Below are 15,555 nucleotides of genomic sequence, written 5' to 3'. Positions count from 1 at the left end.
TGCTCCTGTGATCAGATGGCCAGCCCAATCACCCAAGCTGTTAGATGCCAAAATCAAAAGCTGCCTCATGAATTTTTCATGATCAAATATATCTTGCAGTAACGTTACAGTGCGGCAGAAAAGCAAAAATAAGATTGAATGAATGAAATCCCAACATGAGCAGTATGGATACAGCCAATCCTGATTTTTCTGTAATGTTCTCAAAGATGCAGTACCTGAGAGAGAAGCAGAGGCAGGAAGTCTCATTACTTTTTTTAAAAGTGTTTGGATGAGCATTTGAAGATCATAATATTCAAAGCTGTGTGCCAAGTGTTGGAAAATGGGATTGGTAAAGAAAGATTATGGTTTCTTTTTGTTGGTGCAGCTTCAATGGACCGAATGCCGAATGGCCTCTTATGTACTGTGTAACTTTATGGCTGTATTATAATCTACAGACAATTAAGACACTTCCTAAAAGCCATTTCTTCATCTATTTTAATGGAAAAATCAATTTATTTTACATGGTTTATTAGTTACTATGTTAATTTTCAAGTGAAAATGCTTGCATACTAATACCTTCAATATGTTGCACTAACCTTCATTGTATTCACCTGACACTTCACAGAGTTTTATTAAGATTGACCCCATATTTTAACTTTGCTACATTTCAGGGTTACCCTGGATCCCCTGGGGATCAAGGACCAGTAGGTTTCCAAGGAAGGAAGGTAATTCATTATGTTCTTGGATTTTGTTATGTTAAAATTCAGAAAGAGGGGTATGGAAATGAAGATTGATTCATGTTACCAGCAAAATACTGTGCCCCAGCATTGCTAAAGCCTGAATTCATAGTAAGAAAATTAGTTTCATTATTAGCTTTGGAATATCCTGTTTATTACTGTTTTAGAATTTTAGTGAAACGTCAAATTAGGACTAGCTGTATTATTTGTTCAGTTTAATTAGTGCCGACAAAGGAAAAATTGACCAAAAATACCAAAACTTGAGCGAATGTTTTCCATAGTTTGTAGGAGTTTATATTTCCCATTTGAATCTGTATCCTCTGATACCAAAGAATAATTCATAATTGTGTTAATATATTTTCTGTGTATTGTTTATAACTTTTGTCTAGGACGTGTGGATTGGAGTCCAACAATGAACCCTTCAAACTTCCACATATTTTATTGCACTACAGAATCTGGCAATTCTTTCACTCTGATTCTGTTTAGTCAAATTGTTTTCTCTGAATCTGCTTGGTTTTTGTAGGTTTCAGTGGACACTGAAATTAGGAGAAATTTTTTGAAATCCGTAACTCTGCTTTCACAAAAATGTTAACAACCCCACCACCCCTCCCCACTCCAACCTCCCCCTGCCCCCTCCCCTTCCCCTAACCACCCCAACAACAATTTGTACTTGGAAATTTCCATAGGAGGTTTTGAATGGATCAAATGACTTCAGTGGAAACCTCATTTTATGCAGATTCATCAATGATGAGTAGAATCACTGAGGAAATTCCTGTGCATGACAAAATTATCAAATAAAATATTGATATTAATAAAATTTGATTACCTGTGAGATTCCAGGAATTGGAAGAAAATTTGACATTTTTAATTTTTGCATTCTTTTGCCAATGATGTAAAAACTGAGCCACTGCCTGAATGCAAATAACCCAGTCCATTCCCAGGGCACAGATTATAAAAAACACAAATTAATTTGCCAGTCTAATGTTAGCTGATGGTGACTGGATTATTGACAGAACCTCAACAACTGAACTCAGTGCCATAGTTTATGACAAGCTATAATACAACTATAAATATGTAACTTTAATGTGCATATAGATTGGGTAAATTAAATCATTAATAATGTCAGAGAGGTAGAATTTCTGGAGGATGTATGGGATGGTTTTGTAGATCAATACGTTGAAGAACCAATTAGAAAACAGGCTATCCTAGACTGGATATCTTGTAATGAGAAAGAAATAATTGACAATCTAGCTGTGCAAAACCCTTGGGGAAGAGTGACCTTAATATGATAGATTTCTTCATTAAGATGCAGAGTGACCTACTTTATTCATTCACAGATGTAAGTATTGCTAATCTCCTATTGTCATCCCCATCCAGCACACCTCAGGACATATCTGTGGATCAGCTCAGCATTTCATTTTTAGAGGACTGGCAAGCTCTAGTGAGATACCTAGTTTGCAACAATAGATCTATTGCATAGCATTGGAGTACCAGTGGATAATCACTTACTCAGTTATTTACACGGTGAAGATTGGAGAAGCTGGCACATTGGGTCATTTTTTAAAAAGTAACAATTAAATCTCTGGAAACCTTTATTGAAATTACTCAAATAGTTAACATTATTGAAACTGTTTTCAACTGTTAGGTATCAATTGTGTATGGCTTTATTTCAAGTTCATAATTTACAAACTTCAAATAAAAATGTAGATGCCTCCTTTTCCCTCTAGTATAAATTATTGTATTTCCTTTAAAGTCATAGAGTCATAGAGATATATAGCACGGAAACAGACCTTTTAGACCATGCCAACCGGATATCCTAAATTTATCTAGTCCCATTTGCCAGCACTTGGCCCATATCCCTCTAAAACCTTCCTACTCATGTATCCATCCAGATGCCTTTTGAATGTTGTAATTATACTTGCCTCCACAACTTCGTCAGGCAACTCATTCCATACATGCACCATCTTTTGCGTGAAAAGGTTACCCCTTAGGTCCCTGTTAAATCTTCCCCTCTCAGCCTAAACCTATGCCCTCTAGTTCTGGACGACTCCACCCTGGGGTAAAGACCTTGTCTGTTCACTCTATCCATGCCCCTCATAATTTTACAAACCTCTGTAAGGTCATCCCTCAGTCTCCGATTCTCTATGGAAAGCAGCCTCAGCCTATTCAGCCTCTCCCTATAGCTCAAACCCTCCTACCCTGGCAACCCTTCCACATTTCACAACATCCTTCCTATAAGGGGGAAAACTAGAATTTCACACAATATTCCAAAGGTGTCCTAAACAATATCCTGTACAGATGCAACATGACCTCCTAACTCTATACTTAATGCTCTGACCAATAAAGGAAAGCAAACCAAATGCCTTCTTCCTGTGACTCCACTTTCAAGGAACTATGAACCTGCATTCCAAGGTCTCTTTGTTCAGCAACATTCCCCAGGATCTTACCATTAAATGTATAAGTTCTGCCCTGATTTGCCTTTCCAAAATGCAGCACCTCACATTTATTTAAATTAAACTTCATTTGCCATTCCTTGGCCCATTGGCCCATCTGATCAAGATCCCATTGTACTTTGAGATAACCTTCTTTGCTGTCCACTACACCGCCAATTTTGGTGTCATCTACAAGCTTACTAACTATACCTCCTAAATTCACATCCAAATCATTTATACAAATGATGAAAAGCCTTTTTTCTATACAATGAGGGATGTCCTTCCCTTTTTGGTATAGAGTAATTCTTTTGAGTTCCTACTTTTAAAACATTTTAAGCAATGTGTTATGTATGAATGTTAAAACATACACTTTATAAATTGATGTACTAAGGAATTTGAGGCTTACTGGTAAGTTCAAGTTCAGCATTTGCTTTCAGGGATGGAATTCAAAAATCAATGTTTCTAACTATCAGCTTCGCCAGACTTCTTCAACATAGGAGAAAGTGAGGACCGCAGATGCTGGAGATCAGAGTAGAGTGTTAGTGCTGGAGAAGGACAGCAGGTCAGGCAGCATCTGAAGACAAGGAGAATTGACATTTTGGGCATAAGCATTAATGATGAAGAGCTTATGTCGAAACATTGATTCTCCTGCTCCTCGGATGCTGCCTGATGTGCTGTGCCTTTCTGGCGCCACACTCTCGACTTCTTCAACATAACTCTTCACATGTTTATTTGGCTTTCATTTTGTTGAAGCAACCCAATGCAAAAATTGGTGAACTGAAAGAGAAAAAGTAAAATTTCTTTCCATTCATGTTATTTCTCATGTTAGTGGTCAGTAGCATGAATTTGACTCTGTTCGAAAAACTTATACAGGTTCATTTAACAACACAGATTACAAGTTGCAGTTATAGATGGTGGATTGCTGTGTCACAGTCAGAATGGATGAAGATAACAGGGAAAAAAGATCATAGGGACAGGGGAAGAGCATGGTAAGGGAAGGACTGTTGAGCAAAGAGATCATGGCAGGAGTGTGGGTGGGATGTGGTGGTTCTGAAGATCACAGCAGTAGCTTTGGCCAATCATGGAAGCTTGACCTGCTTGAAGCAGTAGGAGATCTGAAATCGTGTGAGATCTCAGATGTTGGGAGGATTGATTCAATGATTCTTTCCATTTAAGCTACCGACCAATAACATCAGACATACAGCAGGTAATAGGTGAAATTTCCATCTTTGAGTCACAGAAATAAGTGAAATTTGTTTAAAAATACTGCCTGCTAAAAAGGCTCTTGTGCTGCAGTGGTAGGATCCCTTCCTCTGGACCAAGAAGCTTAGTTTCAAGACCAACCTGCTTCAGAGATGTACACCTATATAGGCATCACTGACAGGTTCATATAGCATACAGCAAGCCGTTTATTAATCAGATGTGATGTAGTTGCTGCACAGAGTAATATCTGGCATTAAAGACCAAAAAGGTCATTGTAAAATCAACCTCTGTGGAACCCCAGAGTAGCATGAATGCTTCATCCTCCAATGTATACTGATGTATATAAGAGTATCCCCATCCCTTTGCTGCTGTGATGGACTTCCATTAGGCTAAATATTTCAGCTGACAAATACAGCATTTGAACTGTACAATCTTGCACCAGCCTAAAGCCAATGAGTTGGAATGGGTTTCCCATTTGGAGAGGGCTGCCCACTGGTGTTACATTATGAAGACCCAGGTATGGAATTAGTTCAGTCCACTCAAAGAAGGTAAACTGTTCAGCTACCGATTAGTTAAAATCTGTCCTTTTCATGCTTCCACTATCAACCTGCTCCCTGTCGTGGTATAAATTAATTTAGGAATCATACCCAATAAAGTGTGTAGATACACCTGGAAAGATTACAGAAGGGCAATCGATGTATGGTCATTGTGAGCTGCCCTTCTGCACTTTTGGTCCTTACTTTGGTAAAGTTAGAAAATCTTTCCTGTAGAATTCTGTTCAAGCAATGGGAATAATTCATAGTGTGATTTTATTATCTAATTTACTTCTGGTCAAAAATCTGAATGACAGATTGTTGATATACATTTTTTGTAACATCAGACACATTTTTTTTCAACATTAATAAATGATGATTATAAACCTATGCAGACAAGCTGTGACTCAAACCCCTTCATTTTAAAATTATCTGTCACTATCAAGGCTTCAGTAGAGTTGAAAAAAAGTGTTGGCAAAGCTTTTTGCCTTGCACTCATCAGGACATTTCACAAGAATACCAATTCAAGGGGAAACAAACACTTATACTGGATGAGAGGACAGTTGGAAAATGGATTCGGATGGACATGCTCTGATGGAGAGTGCACCTATTCAGTAGGACTAGACAGTTAGTACCCAACATTTGTTTATATTTTAAACCAGACAGGTTGACTCTGATTGAGGCATTGCTTTAAGAAATGAACCAGCCTATTCATTGAGTTGAAACAGGCGCACTATTTGGACATGGTTTTGCTGTCTGCAAAAAATAGGACCCTATGTGTGAAAAATAAATAGCTTCCAGTCCATACAAATCAAACCCAATTGACAATTTTCGATTATTTATCAGCACAATTCCTCACACATTCAACATTATGAAATAAATATCATCCAATGCAGAATTACACTGACATTCATTATTGCAAGTTTTGCAATTGTAAGCTCATTAGGTATGATCAGTACCTTGCAAATGGCTCTGGCTGTGTTGACCAGGTTGAGAAGAGGCTAATCTCCTATTACATAGAATTATAGGAATCCCAACATATATGCTGACCCCTGAAGGTAGGCTTCAGGTAAACAGTAGTAGAGAAACCATTGGCTAATTTCTCAACCCAGGCATTGAAGAAACAGAGCTAATTTGACTATTCTATTTCAAATATAAATTTGATTGCAGATTGACAGCACTCGATGATGTGTTTGCTACATCTGAATCTGCGAGTAAAAATTTCCTTGTATTAAGTTTTGTTTGGAGAGTTTTTAGTTTACATTTGTGAGTTCCACTGACACTACATTCTATTACATCTGCCAGGTTTTTGCCCATTCAGCTTGCCTATGTCTCTCTGCAGACTCTTACCACTTGCCTTCCCATCTTTTTTTGTGCTAAACATGGCTATGGTATATTCAAATTCCTCATCCAATTCATTATTGTATATTGTAAATAATTTCTGCCCCAGCATTGATCCCTGTAGCACTCCGTTAGACATTCTGAAAATGCCCCCCTCCCTTATTCCCAACTCTGTCTTCTACTGGTTAGCCAATTCTCTTTCCATGCTGGCATACCTCTCTAATGAATACGAATCAAGATTTCTTTGCTGAAGAAAATTATCAAAGTGTTTGTTTTGTTAGGGCGAACGTGGACTTCCTGGATCACCTGGACTAACTGGTGAAACTGGAATTGGCTTTCCTGGCCCAAAGGTGAAGAAATATGTTTTTAACTCTACTTTTTACAAGTTCCTGAAACAAACATTTTGCACCCACAGAAATAATCATTTATAAGAAGAGAGAAATATCAACTTTTTTAACTCATAGCTTTTTTTTTAAGTCTAGAGGAATGTTTATAGCTCCACTTTTTTAAATAGAAGCATGGAGTACAAAATATATGATGAACTTTTATGATAATGAAGCTTAACTGGCTCTGTCTCAACTGGAATATCCTGTTTCAGTCCATGCACTGTATTGTAGGAAGGGAGAGGGAGGCTGCACAAACATTTCCAATCTTGGTTCCATAGATGAGACAATTCAGTCATGAGGATAGATTGGTGAATCTACATGTTTCCTTGGAGAAGAGAATGTTGGAAGGAGGTTTATTAGTGGTGCTCAAAGTAATGAGAGATCTAGACAGAGAACATAAAGACAGACAAAATAGATAAGCTAATGGTGGCACAGTAGTTAACACTGCTGCTTCACAGCACCAGAGACCCGGGTTCAATTCCCTCCTCAGGCGATTGACTGTGTGGAGTTTGCACATTCCCCCTGTGTCTGCGTAGGTTTCCTCCCACAGTCCAAAAATGTGCAGGTTAGGTGAATTGACCATGCTAAATTGCCTGTAGTGTTAGAGGCAGGGGTAAATGTAGGGGAATGGGTCTGGGTTGTTGTGGACTTGTTGGGCCGAAGGGCCTGTTTCCACGCTGTAAGTAATCTAATCTTAAAAAAAAACTGGTCTCATTGCCGAAAGGGTTAAAGACTAATTTAAGATCATTGAGAGAAGAACAGCAATTTGGGGAAAATTGTTTGAAAGTAGAATGAACTTGCAGAATGTGGGTGGACACGTATTTAATTGTGGCTTTCAAACAGGAATTGTGTAAGTTCTTGAAAAAAAAATTTCTATGATGGTGGTAAAGACAACTGAGTTGCTGTTTCAGAGAACCAGCACATACCCAACAAGCTGAGTGACCTTTAGATGTTATGTCTCAAGAGGACCAATCTTTAAATTATCCTAAATTTTACATGTTATGAGACATTTTTAACTTTTACTACCAGTTGGAAAAATTGTGTTGATCAACCAGCAGCCTCTTGTAACTCATCCTGAAAGCCATTTCCATTGATTTAAGTCTCCATAAATATCTGCATTTAAACACAGTTGCCTTCTAACCCAATTAATCTGCAGTGTTATTGAGAGTGGGTGAGACCAAGGGCACATCCCTGGTTCCACTTGAGGCCGTTAGGGCCACTTTCCATCCTGACCTCACTTTTGAGACTTCTGGGAGAGGTCTGGGGACAGCAGGACCACATTATCCCCATGGAAAGGGAATGCAAGACCCCATCCCCAAGTGATAGTTTACCCCATTTACCAAAATGGATATTGAATTATGTTCAAGAATAAGGAAAACAATATCTCTGGTAGGTATTTTTTTTAAACTTGCGAATGCTTGCAAGTAGATTTTACAAACATCAATTTCCAATTAAGAGTTTTGTGATTAGTAACTGAAGAGTAAATATTGGGAATTTTGGGTTCAGAGTTTAGTGGGCCCCAAAGGATTTACCATTAAGTAAAATGAATAGTGCAAAATTCATCAAGGCCTGTTGACCTGATTTCCTGTGATCTCTGAATACAACACCACCAGAGGCACAAATTTATAACACATCTCCTTTAGTATTCATCCGTAGTTTTAGTATTACATAGTCAATTCTGCTTCAATTACAATAACAAAGCTACACTCAACATTTGAGCAGCACTGTAGTACAATGTTATGTGACTTTTCAAAATTATGATGTGTGAAACGAAACATTGTAATACTTCTTTGTCTGGGAAGTATATGATTCCCTGGAATTGCTGGTAGTCTAATATAGTAACTCCTCAATTTTCCATTATTTTGCTGTAGATTGAAAACAGAGACCTGTAAATGAGGCTGGCCAAAGCTTAAATGCAAAAATACAAAACCTTCAATGAAATTGGCCATTGCTGCAAGCTCTTTTAACACATGGTTGATATCCATTTAAGAGCAAACATTGCAAATGTGACTTTTTATGGATGATTTGTGTCTTAAGAGTTTTAATAGTCATTCCAAGTGTTGCAGCTGGAGTTATTCTCTACTGGAATGTAAAATCTACCTGTAGGCATTCCTAAGGTTAAAACATTTGATTACATGCCAGGCATAATGTCTCCCTTAATCATTTAATGTACTTCAATTTCCACATTTTCACATATAAAATGTCTCATATTGCCAAACAGAAGTGCTTTCTTGTTCTAAGCCATTCATGGAGACAGGGATAGAGACTTGAGTTTTATTCACATTATTAGAGCAGAACATTTTAAAACTTGTGCTGACAACTTGTTCTTTAGATGATACACAGTAATGAAAGCTTTATAAAGTATTAATTTAAAACTCCAAATTTATTTTTGCATTATTTAATACCAATAGAAGTAGATCAATTCTCTATTCAGTCACCTCAATGAGAAGTAATTCTACTTGTAAGAATGACACAAAGGATTTTTTGTCAAAACTTAGATTCAAAACACTATTTTCCTCTATTTAATTCATTTTTCTTTGTTTAGGGTAATATTGGTTTCATAGGAAGACCAGGGCCTATCGGCCCACCTGGGATTGGTGAACCTGGACTACCAGTAAGTTGTATCAAATTGTATTTGAATCCTGTGTCAAGAATCAAATTAGACATTGGAATAGATAAAATAAAAATATTTCCAACAAAAAACTACAAATATACTAGATATAAATAAAAAATAGAGTAGACTTCTTTTCTGTATCACGTGAGGTTATAATATTTCATGTACATTAACCCAATTGTTTTTCTTTCAGCTGATGAAATTGGGAGGAAAATTATGTGAAAGCCATTTTGTGTTTCCCTTTGTTCTCACCTATTGTTGGGTGGAGCATTCACGAAGCAGATTACCTGGTGGTAGCTGTTAGTCTAATTTTCAACTGTACAGACATTTTATGTTTTGGCAAGAACATCTGTATTGCTGATATGTCAGAGTATGGGCTTTGGTCATGTTAAAATGTGCTGAGTAGTAAATGTCAAGCATGCTGTCAACAGAAGGCATGACTGGCAAACTTTGAAATACCTCATTTGTGACCTTTTTTACATGCTTGAAAGAAAAGGATGGAGATAACAGGCATCAACATATTTAGACTTGAGAAGGTTTGTCGCACTGACAATGTTTTATAAAGAGAGAATGCATAATAACAGATCAACAGTCTGCTTCACACGCCACTGAGTTTTTTTTTCATCAATGTCAACTATCTACTAAAGCATTAATAAATCTGGGAGCCCTCCCTGTTGCTAGCCCTCTCACACAGCCATCTCACCATCATTACTTGTGTGTCCTTTAATCCAGTGCAGCATCTTAACCATTGCAGTACCCTACTATGTGGCTCATTTGAGGCATAAGATTGAGTTCATGTCTCATTCCAGGACTTTAGTACAAAAAATCAAGACTGATGTTCCAGTGCAATGTTGAGAGATTAACAGAAATCACCTAGGTCGAATAAATGAAATAGCTACCCTTAATATTCTTATGTTGTGGCCCTATCTCACAAAGCAGAAATTAAAGTTCCACTGACACTGAAGAGTCCACCTTTTCTGGACATTTTCTTTGCATCTAGGAAGACTGAAGATTTTAAATATAACCCTCTAATAATTTTGTGTATGTATAGTATCATTTGACACAATTAATGACCATTTTGTATTGTGTAATCTCCAAGCTTAGCACAGCCTCAGTTAATGTCTTTTCCGCATTTATTAAATGTGGAATAAATCCTGAGCATTATCTGATCCTGCTGAAAGTATTGGGAAGCCCATGGGAAGCTCTCCAGCTGACCTCACATGAATATTCAGGATGATGGGAGGCTCTCCTGTTTAAATCTTATTTTTGGTCACCTGCAGAATCAGGGAAGATGGGAGACTCATTGTCAGCAGCTGTTCTCGCCATCTCAGGGTTATGAGCAGGGAAGAAAGTCATATGCATTCTTTGAGAACCTTTTGATTTTCCAGAACAAGTCTTTAGTGGAGATAATATGCAATATGTCAGTCACTGCTATATTCTGAAAAGTGAATTTTGTGTGTCACAGTTCACAACGTCCGAGGCAATTTGATTGTTTGCAAGTTTAATTCAAGTTCAATATATTTTCCATTACTATTCAGCAGCAAGCAAAAGTTGTTATTGCTTGATTATGACATAGTTCATAATATTAATGTTATTTTCTTTTGTACAGGGTCCTCCAGGGCCTCCAGGTCTTCAGGGAGATCGAGGTTTACCTGGAGAAGGTTGGCCCGGAGTGAAGGTATGCATAATTCTAAATGCATTTTAGACATTGTCTGTCTTTCTCTGTAAAAGATTCACCCAGGACTGTTTTAACATTGTTTCAACATGTAGGAAAGAAATTCCCTATAAGCAGGGTATACCAAACATGATGTGTTTTTGTTCAGGGCATGTTGGCAGGGTAATGTTAATACAAGAGTTGATGAACAAAGCATTAAACATACTTGGCGCAATGCTTTTAAGAAAACTCAAATGCAGCTATACTTTATTTCAATGTGATTTGTTACTGGCTAAAATGTTAAATTATGTACAGACAAATAGTACTCTATTCACCAACACATTCCACCCTAACCTTAAATTTACCTGCACCATCTCTGACACCTCTCTCCCCTTCCAGGACCTCTCCATCTCCATCAATGACGACCGACTTGACACTGACATTTTTTACAAACCCACCAACTCCCACAGCTACCTGGATTACACCTCTTCCCACCCTATCTCTTGCAAAAATGCCATCCCGTATTCCCAATTCCTCCGCCTCCGCCATATCCGCTCCCAGGAGGACCAGTTCCACCATAGAACACACCAGATGGCCTCCTTCTTTAGAGACCGCAATTTCCCCTCACATGTGGTTAAAGATGCCCTCCAACGCATCTCATCCACATCCCGCACCTCCGCCCTCAGACCCCACCCCTCCAATCGTAACAAGGACAGAACGCCCCTGGTGCTCACCTTCCACCCTACAAACCTTCGCATAAACTAAATCATCCGCCGACATTTCTGCCACCTCCAAAAAGACCCCACCACAGGGATATATTTCCCTCCCCACCCCTTTCCGCCTTCCGCAAAGACCATTCCCCCGTGACTACCTGGTCAGGTCCACGGCCCCCTACGACCCACCCTCCCATCCTGACACTTTCCCCTGCCACCACAGGTACTGTAAAACCTGTGCCCACACCTCCTCCCTCACCTCTATCCAAAGCCCCAAAGGAGCTTTCCACACCCATCAAAGTTTTACCTGCACATCCACTAATATCATTTATTGTATCCGTTGCTCCCGATGCGGTCTCCTCTCCATTGGGGAGACTGGGCACCTCCTAGCAGAGCGCTTTAGGGAACATCTCAGAGACACCCGCACCAATCAACCACACCACCCCGTGGCCCAACATTTCAACTCCCCCTCCCATTCTGCCGAGGACATGGAGGTCCTGGGCCTCCTTCACCGCCGCTTCCTCACCACCAGATGCCTGGAGGAAGAACGCCTCATCTTCTGCCTCGGAACACTTCAACCCCAGGGCATCAATGTGGACTTCAACAGTTTCCTCATTTCCCCTTCCCCCACCTCATCCTAGTTTCAAACTTCCAGCTCAGCACTGTCCCCATGACTTGTCCGGACTTGTCTGACCTGCTTAGCTCCTTTTCCACCTATCCACTTCACCCTCTCCTCCCTGACCTATCACCTTCATCTCCTCCCCCACTCACCTATTGTACTCTATGCTATTCTCTCCCCACCCCCACCCTCCCCTAGCTTATCTCTCCATGCTTTCAGGCTCACTGCCTTTATTCCTGATGAAGGGCTTTTGCTCGAAACATCAATTTCGCTTCTTGTTGGATGCTGCCTGAACTGCTGTGCTCTTCCAGCACCACTGATCCAGAATCCTCTATCAGATCCACCCTACACAATGCACTCAATCTTCATATTTATGGTAATTAAAAATGGATGTTATGTATCAGTAAAGGTATATATTCTGAAAAGTGATGGCATGAATATTTAGTTAATTCTAATTCACCAGTAGATCATTCAGTACTGTAAAATGATAACCTACATATCTTAAAATAATTCTCTAAATAAACATGCCTTCATTGGTCAGAGCATTGAGTTGGGATGTTGTGTTGCAGCTGTACAAGACATTGGTGAGGTCTTCTTTGGAATACTGAGTACAATTCTGTTCCCCTACTATAGGAAAGATATTGTTAAACAAGATAAGGGTGCAGAAAAAAGTTACAAGGATGTCGCTGGGCTGGAGGACTTGAGTTATAAGGAGACGTTGGATAGGCTGGGACTTTCTTTCCTGGAGCATAGGATATTGAGGTGACCTTACAGGTGTTCATAAAATTATGAGGAACATAGGTAAAGTGAATAGCCAAGGTCTTTTTCCCAAATGTAGGGAAGTACAAACCCATAGGGCATTAGTTTAAGGTTATTGGGGAAAGATTTAAAAGGGACCTGAGAAGTCACTTTTTCACAGAGGGTGTAGCACTTATAGTTTGAGGTGGTAGAGGTGGGTACAATTACGATATTTAAAGACATTTGGACAGGTACATACGAAAGGATCTAGAGAATATGGCCCAAATGTAGATAAATGGCACCAGTTCAGTTTAGGATGTCTGGTTGGCATTGAAGAGTTTCTATGCTATATGACTATTATTAATGAGTATCTGAACAACCGGTGTTGACCTGTTGTTTTGAGCTGATATACTGAGAGTTCCTCCTGTAGTATTTTGTTCTTAATTTTTCCTTTGTTCACCTCAGTACTCTGAGTGAAGTTGATTGCACCATCACACTCCAGCAGGGGATTGTTTTTCTGCACTGACACAGATAACCTGCAGCTGTTAGGACTGCTGACTTTGCTCTATTTTGCAGTATTGATTCATTTCAGTAATTTCCAAATGCTCACTACGCAGATTGATTTTGACTTTGGCTGATTGAGGGAGACAGCGTCCTCATAGTTTTGAGGCCAAGGCTTCATTTGAATCCACCCAGTGAACAGTGGGCACCAAATAGGCATTACAAAGCATTGATGTTGACACCCAAGAATATTGACTAGCAGGGATACTGCACAATTGTCCTGGGGAGGATATGCAGGGGAAGCTCATGGGATGAGGGAAGGGCAAGTCCAGACCACTAGTAGTTTGTAGTATTGTTTTTGTGATGTGGAAGCATGAACATGCTCCTCAGGGTTCCACCAAAATGTCCTCACCAATACTGTCTGATCCCAAAACCAGGTGAAAATGTCTGAGCTGATATGTGAAAGTAAAGAAGCAAATATTCAGTAGTTAGGTTCAAGTGAATTGGGACAGAAGCATGTGAAGTAGAGAGGCAGGGAGTCTGACTTTACAGAGTCTAGATTAGAGTGGTGCTGGAAAATCATAGCAGGTCAGGCAGCATCGGAGGAGCAGGAAAATCGATGTTTCGGGCAAAAGCCCTTCATCAGGATTGTCGTGGAAATTAAATCGACTTGACTCAAATGCTAGCAAGAGCAAAGAGAAAGTTTACTTTTGGACTCTGCAGAGTCGATACATTGGCAAGACGCCCTATATAATGGGCGCCTGATATCTTTCACATATTCCCTTTATATTATAATTCACTTGACCTTGAGGTGTTGATAAGGAGAAGAGCCTGGAACATTAGAGTTCCTTTCCACACATGGAGTTGTTTTTCTCATTCCTTGACTGTCGATGTGATAGCTTACTGCACTTGTAATTCCTTACTATCGGTACATTTTTTCTGTCTGTCTGCATGGCTTTGCAAAGTCAGGCCCTTACTACTTTGTTTCAACCATGCTTTTATAGATTTCACAATAACTAACTGTTAATTTTCCCCCTTTTTGTCATTTTATGACAATGGCATAAGAAATATACAGAGCTAGATAGCTAAACATCAAACTGCTTAGGGAGCACCTGACCTTTCCTCAGACACCATCTACCTGCAATACAGCTTTCTGGTGGTATCGTTGCTTGTTCTGGTGTGCCCTGTACACAGCCCATTTTCATATGTCACACACTTCAATGCTACGATATAGTGGGATCCATGCAATCAGATCTTCCTGCTGTGGGGCCTCTGATCGTTTTAACATTTGGCATCCCACTGCACTCATAAATAAATAGCGTAGGCAGGTACACAAGCAGGATCCTTTACAAAGCAGTATGAGTATGACTAGTCCTATTATTAGTAGAACGTGTAGGATCCAATACCCCCATCCTCCCCAAAGCCATTGAAACCAGGAATCATCCGCTGGGGGAGGCGGTCTTATTGCTGCCTTCATATGATATATTCCACTAGTGATATTCTGGAACTCATCAGAAATATTAAAACAGCATGAGGTACCTAACATTTTGCAGATGACCCATCTATCAGCTGTCAGTATGTCTAGTACTAGTCGGTTTTGTATCATTGCTTCCCTTACTGCCATTAACTTGTATTAATGAATGCTAGACCTTCCTCCATCTCATTTGCTAACAGTAATACACTATATGCGAGGCCATTAATCTTGTTTATTGCCATTGTTGTCTCTGCCCAAGAGAATAGACCACCCAACATTCGCTCCTGGTGTAGTCCAGGGGTCTGTGAGAGTGTACCCATTCCAATGCCGTGGGATGTTCCTTCAGGTTTACCTGTTCCTGACCTTTGGGATGAACACTGTCATGCCAGTGGATAGTACCGCAGGGTAGCAGCACCCCTTCCATCCCAAGGGAAGTTGGTGGTACCCTCTCCTCCACAGGCCCATATTATACCCGCCATCATGGTCTGATTATTGATGAAGGAACAAGTAATGTTGATGATCGTACCATTTGCAGATAGGTTGCTGAGCAAGAGTCATTTTTTTCAAGTACAGCATCGTAGTACAATGGGAGATCCCCATTGGAAGGCTGTGGTCAGAAGCGTGTCAGCCT

General features: G+C 39.6%; 1 protein-coding gene across 1 annotated transcript in view; it reads left to right on the top strand.

Annotated features, from left to right (window-relative positions):
• Positions 1-15,555, top strand: part of col28a2a (collagen, type XXVIII, alpha 2a) — a 110,228-nt gene that overhangs the window by 31,093 nt on the left and 63,580 nt on the right. Inside the window, exons 11-14 of the mRNA XM_060827920.1 lie at positions 651-704; positions 6,507-6,575; positions 9,157-9,225; positions 10,835-10,903. Of these exons, the coding sequence (XP_060683903.1) occupies positions 651-704; positions 6,507-6,575; positions 9,157-9,225; positions 10,835-10,903 (261 nt within the window). The remainder of the gene's footprint in view (positions 1-650; positions 705-6,506; positions 6,576-9,156; positions 9,226-10,834; positions 10,904-15,555) is intronic.

Source organism: Hemiscyllium ocellatum, chromosome 7, assembly GCF_020745735.1.
Source record: "Hemiscyllium ocellatum isolate sHemOce1 chromosome 7, sHemOce1.pat.X.cur, whole genome shotgun sequence".
NCBI classification, from domain to species: Eukaryota; Metazoa; Chordata; class Chondrichthyes; order Orectolobiformes; family Hemiscylliidae; genus Hemiscyllium; species Hemiscyllium ocellatum.
The sequence above is the reverse complement of the archived record's forward strand: the minus strand, read 5'-3'. Positions and strand labels throughout refer to the sequence as shown.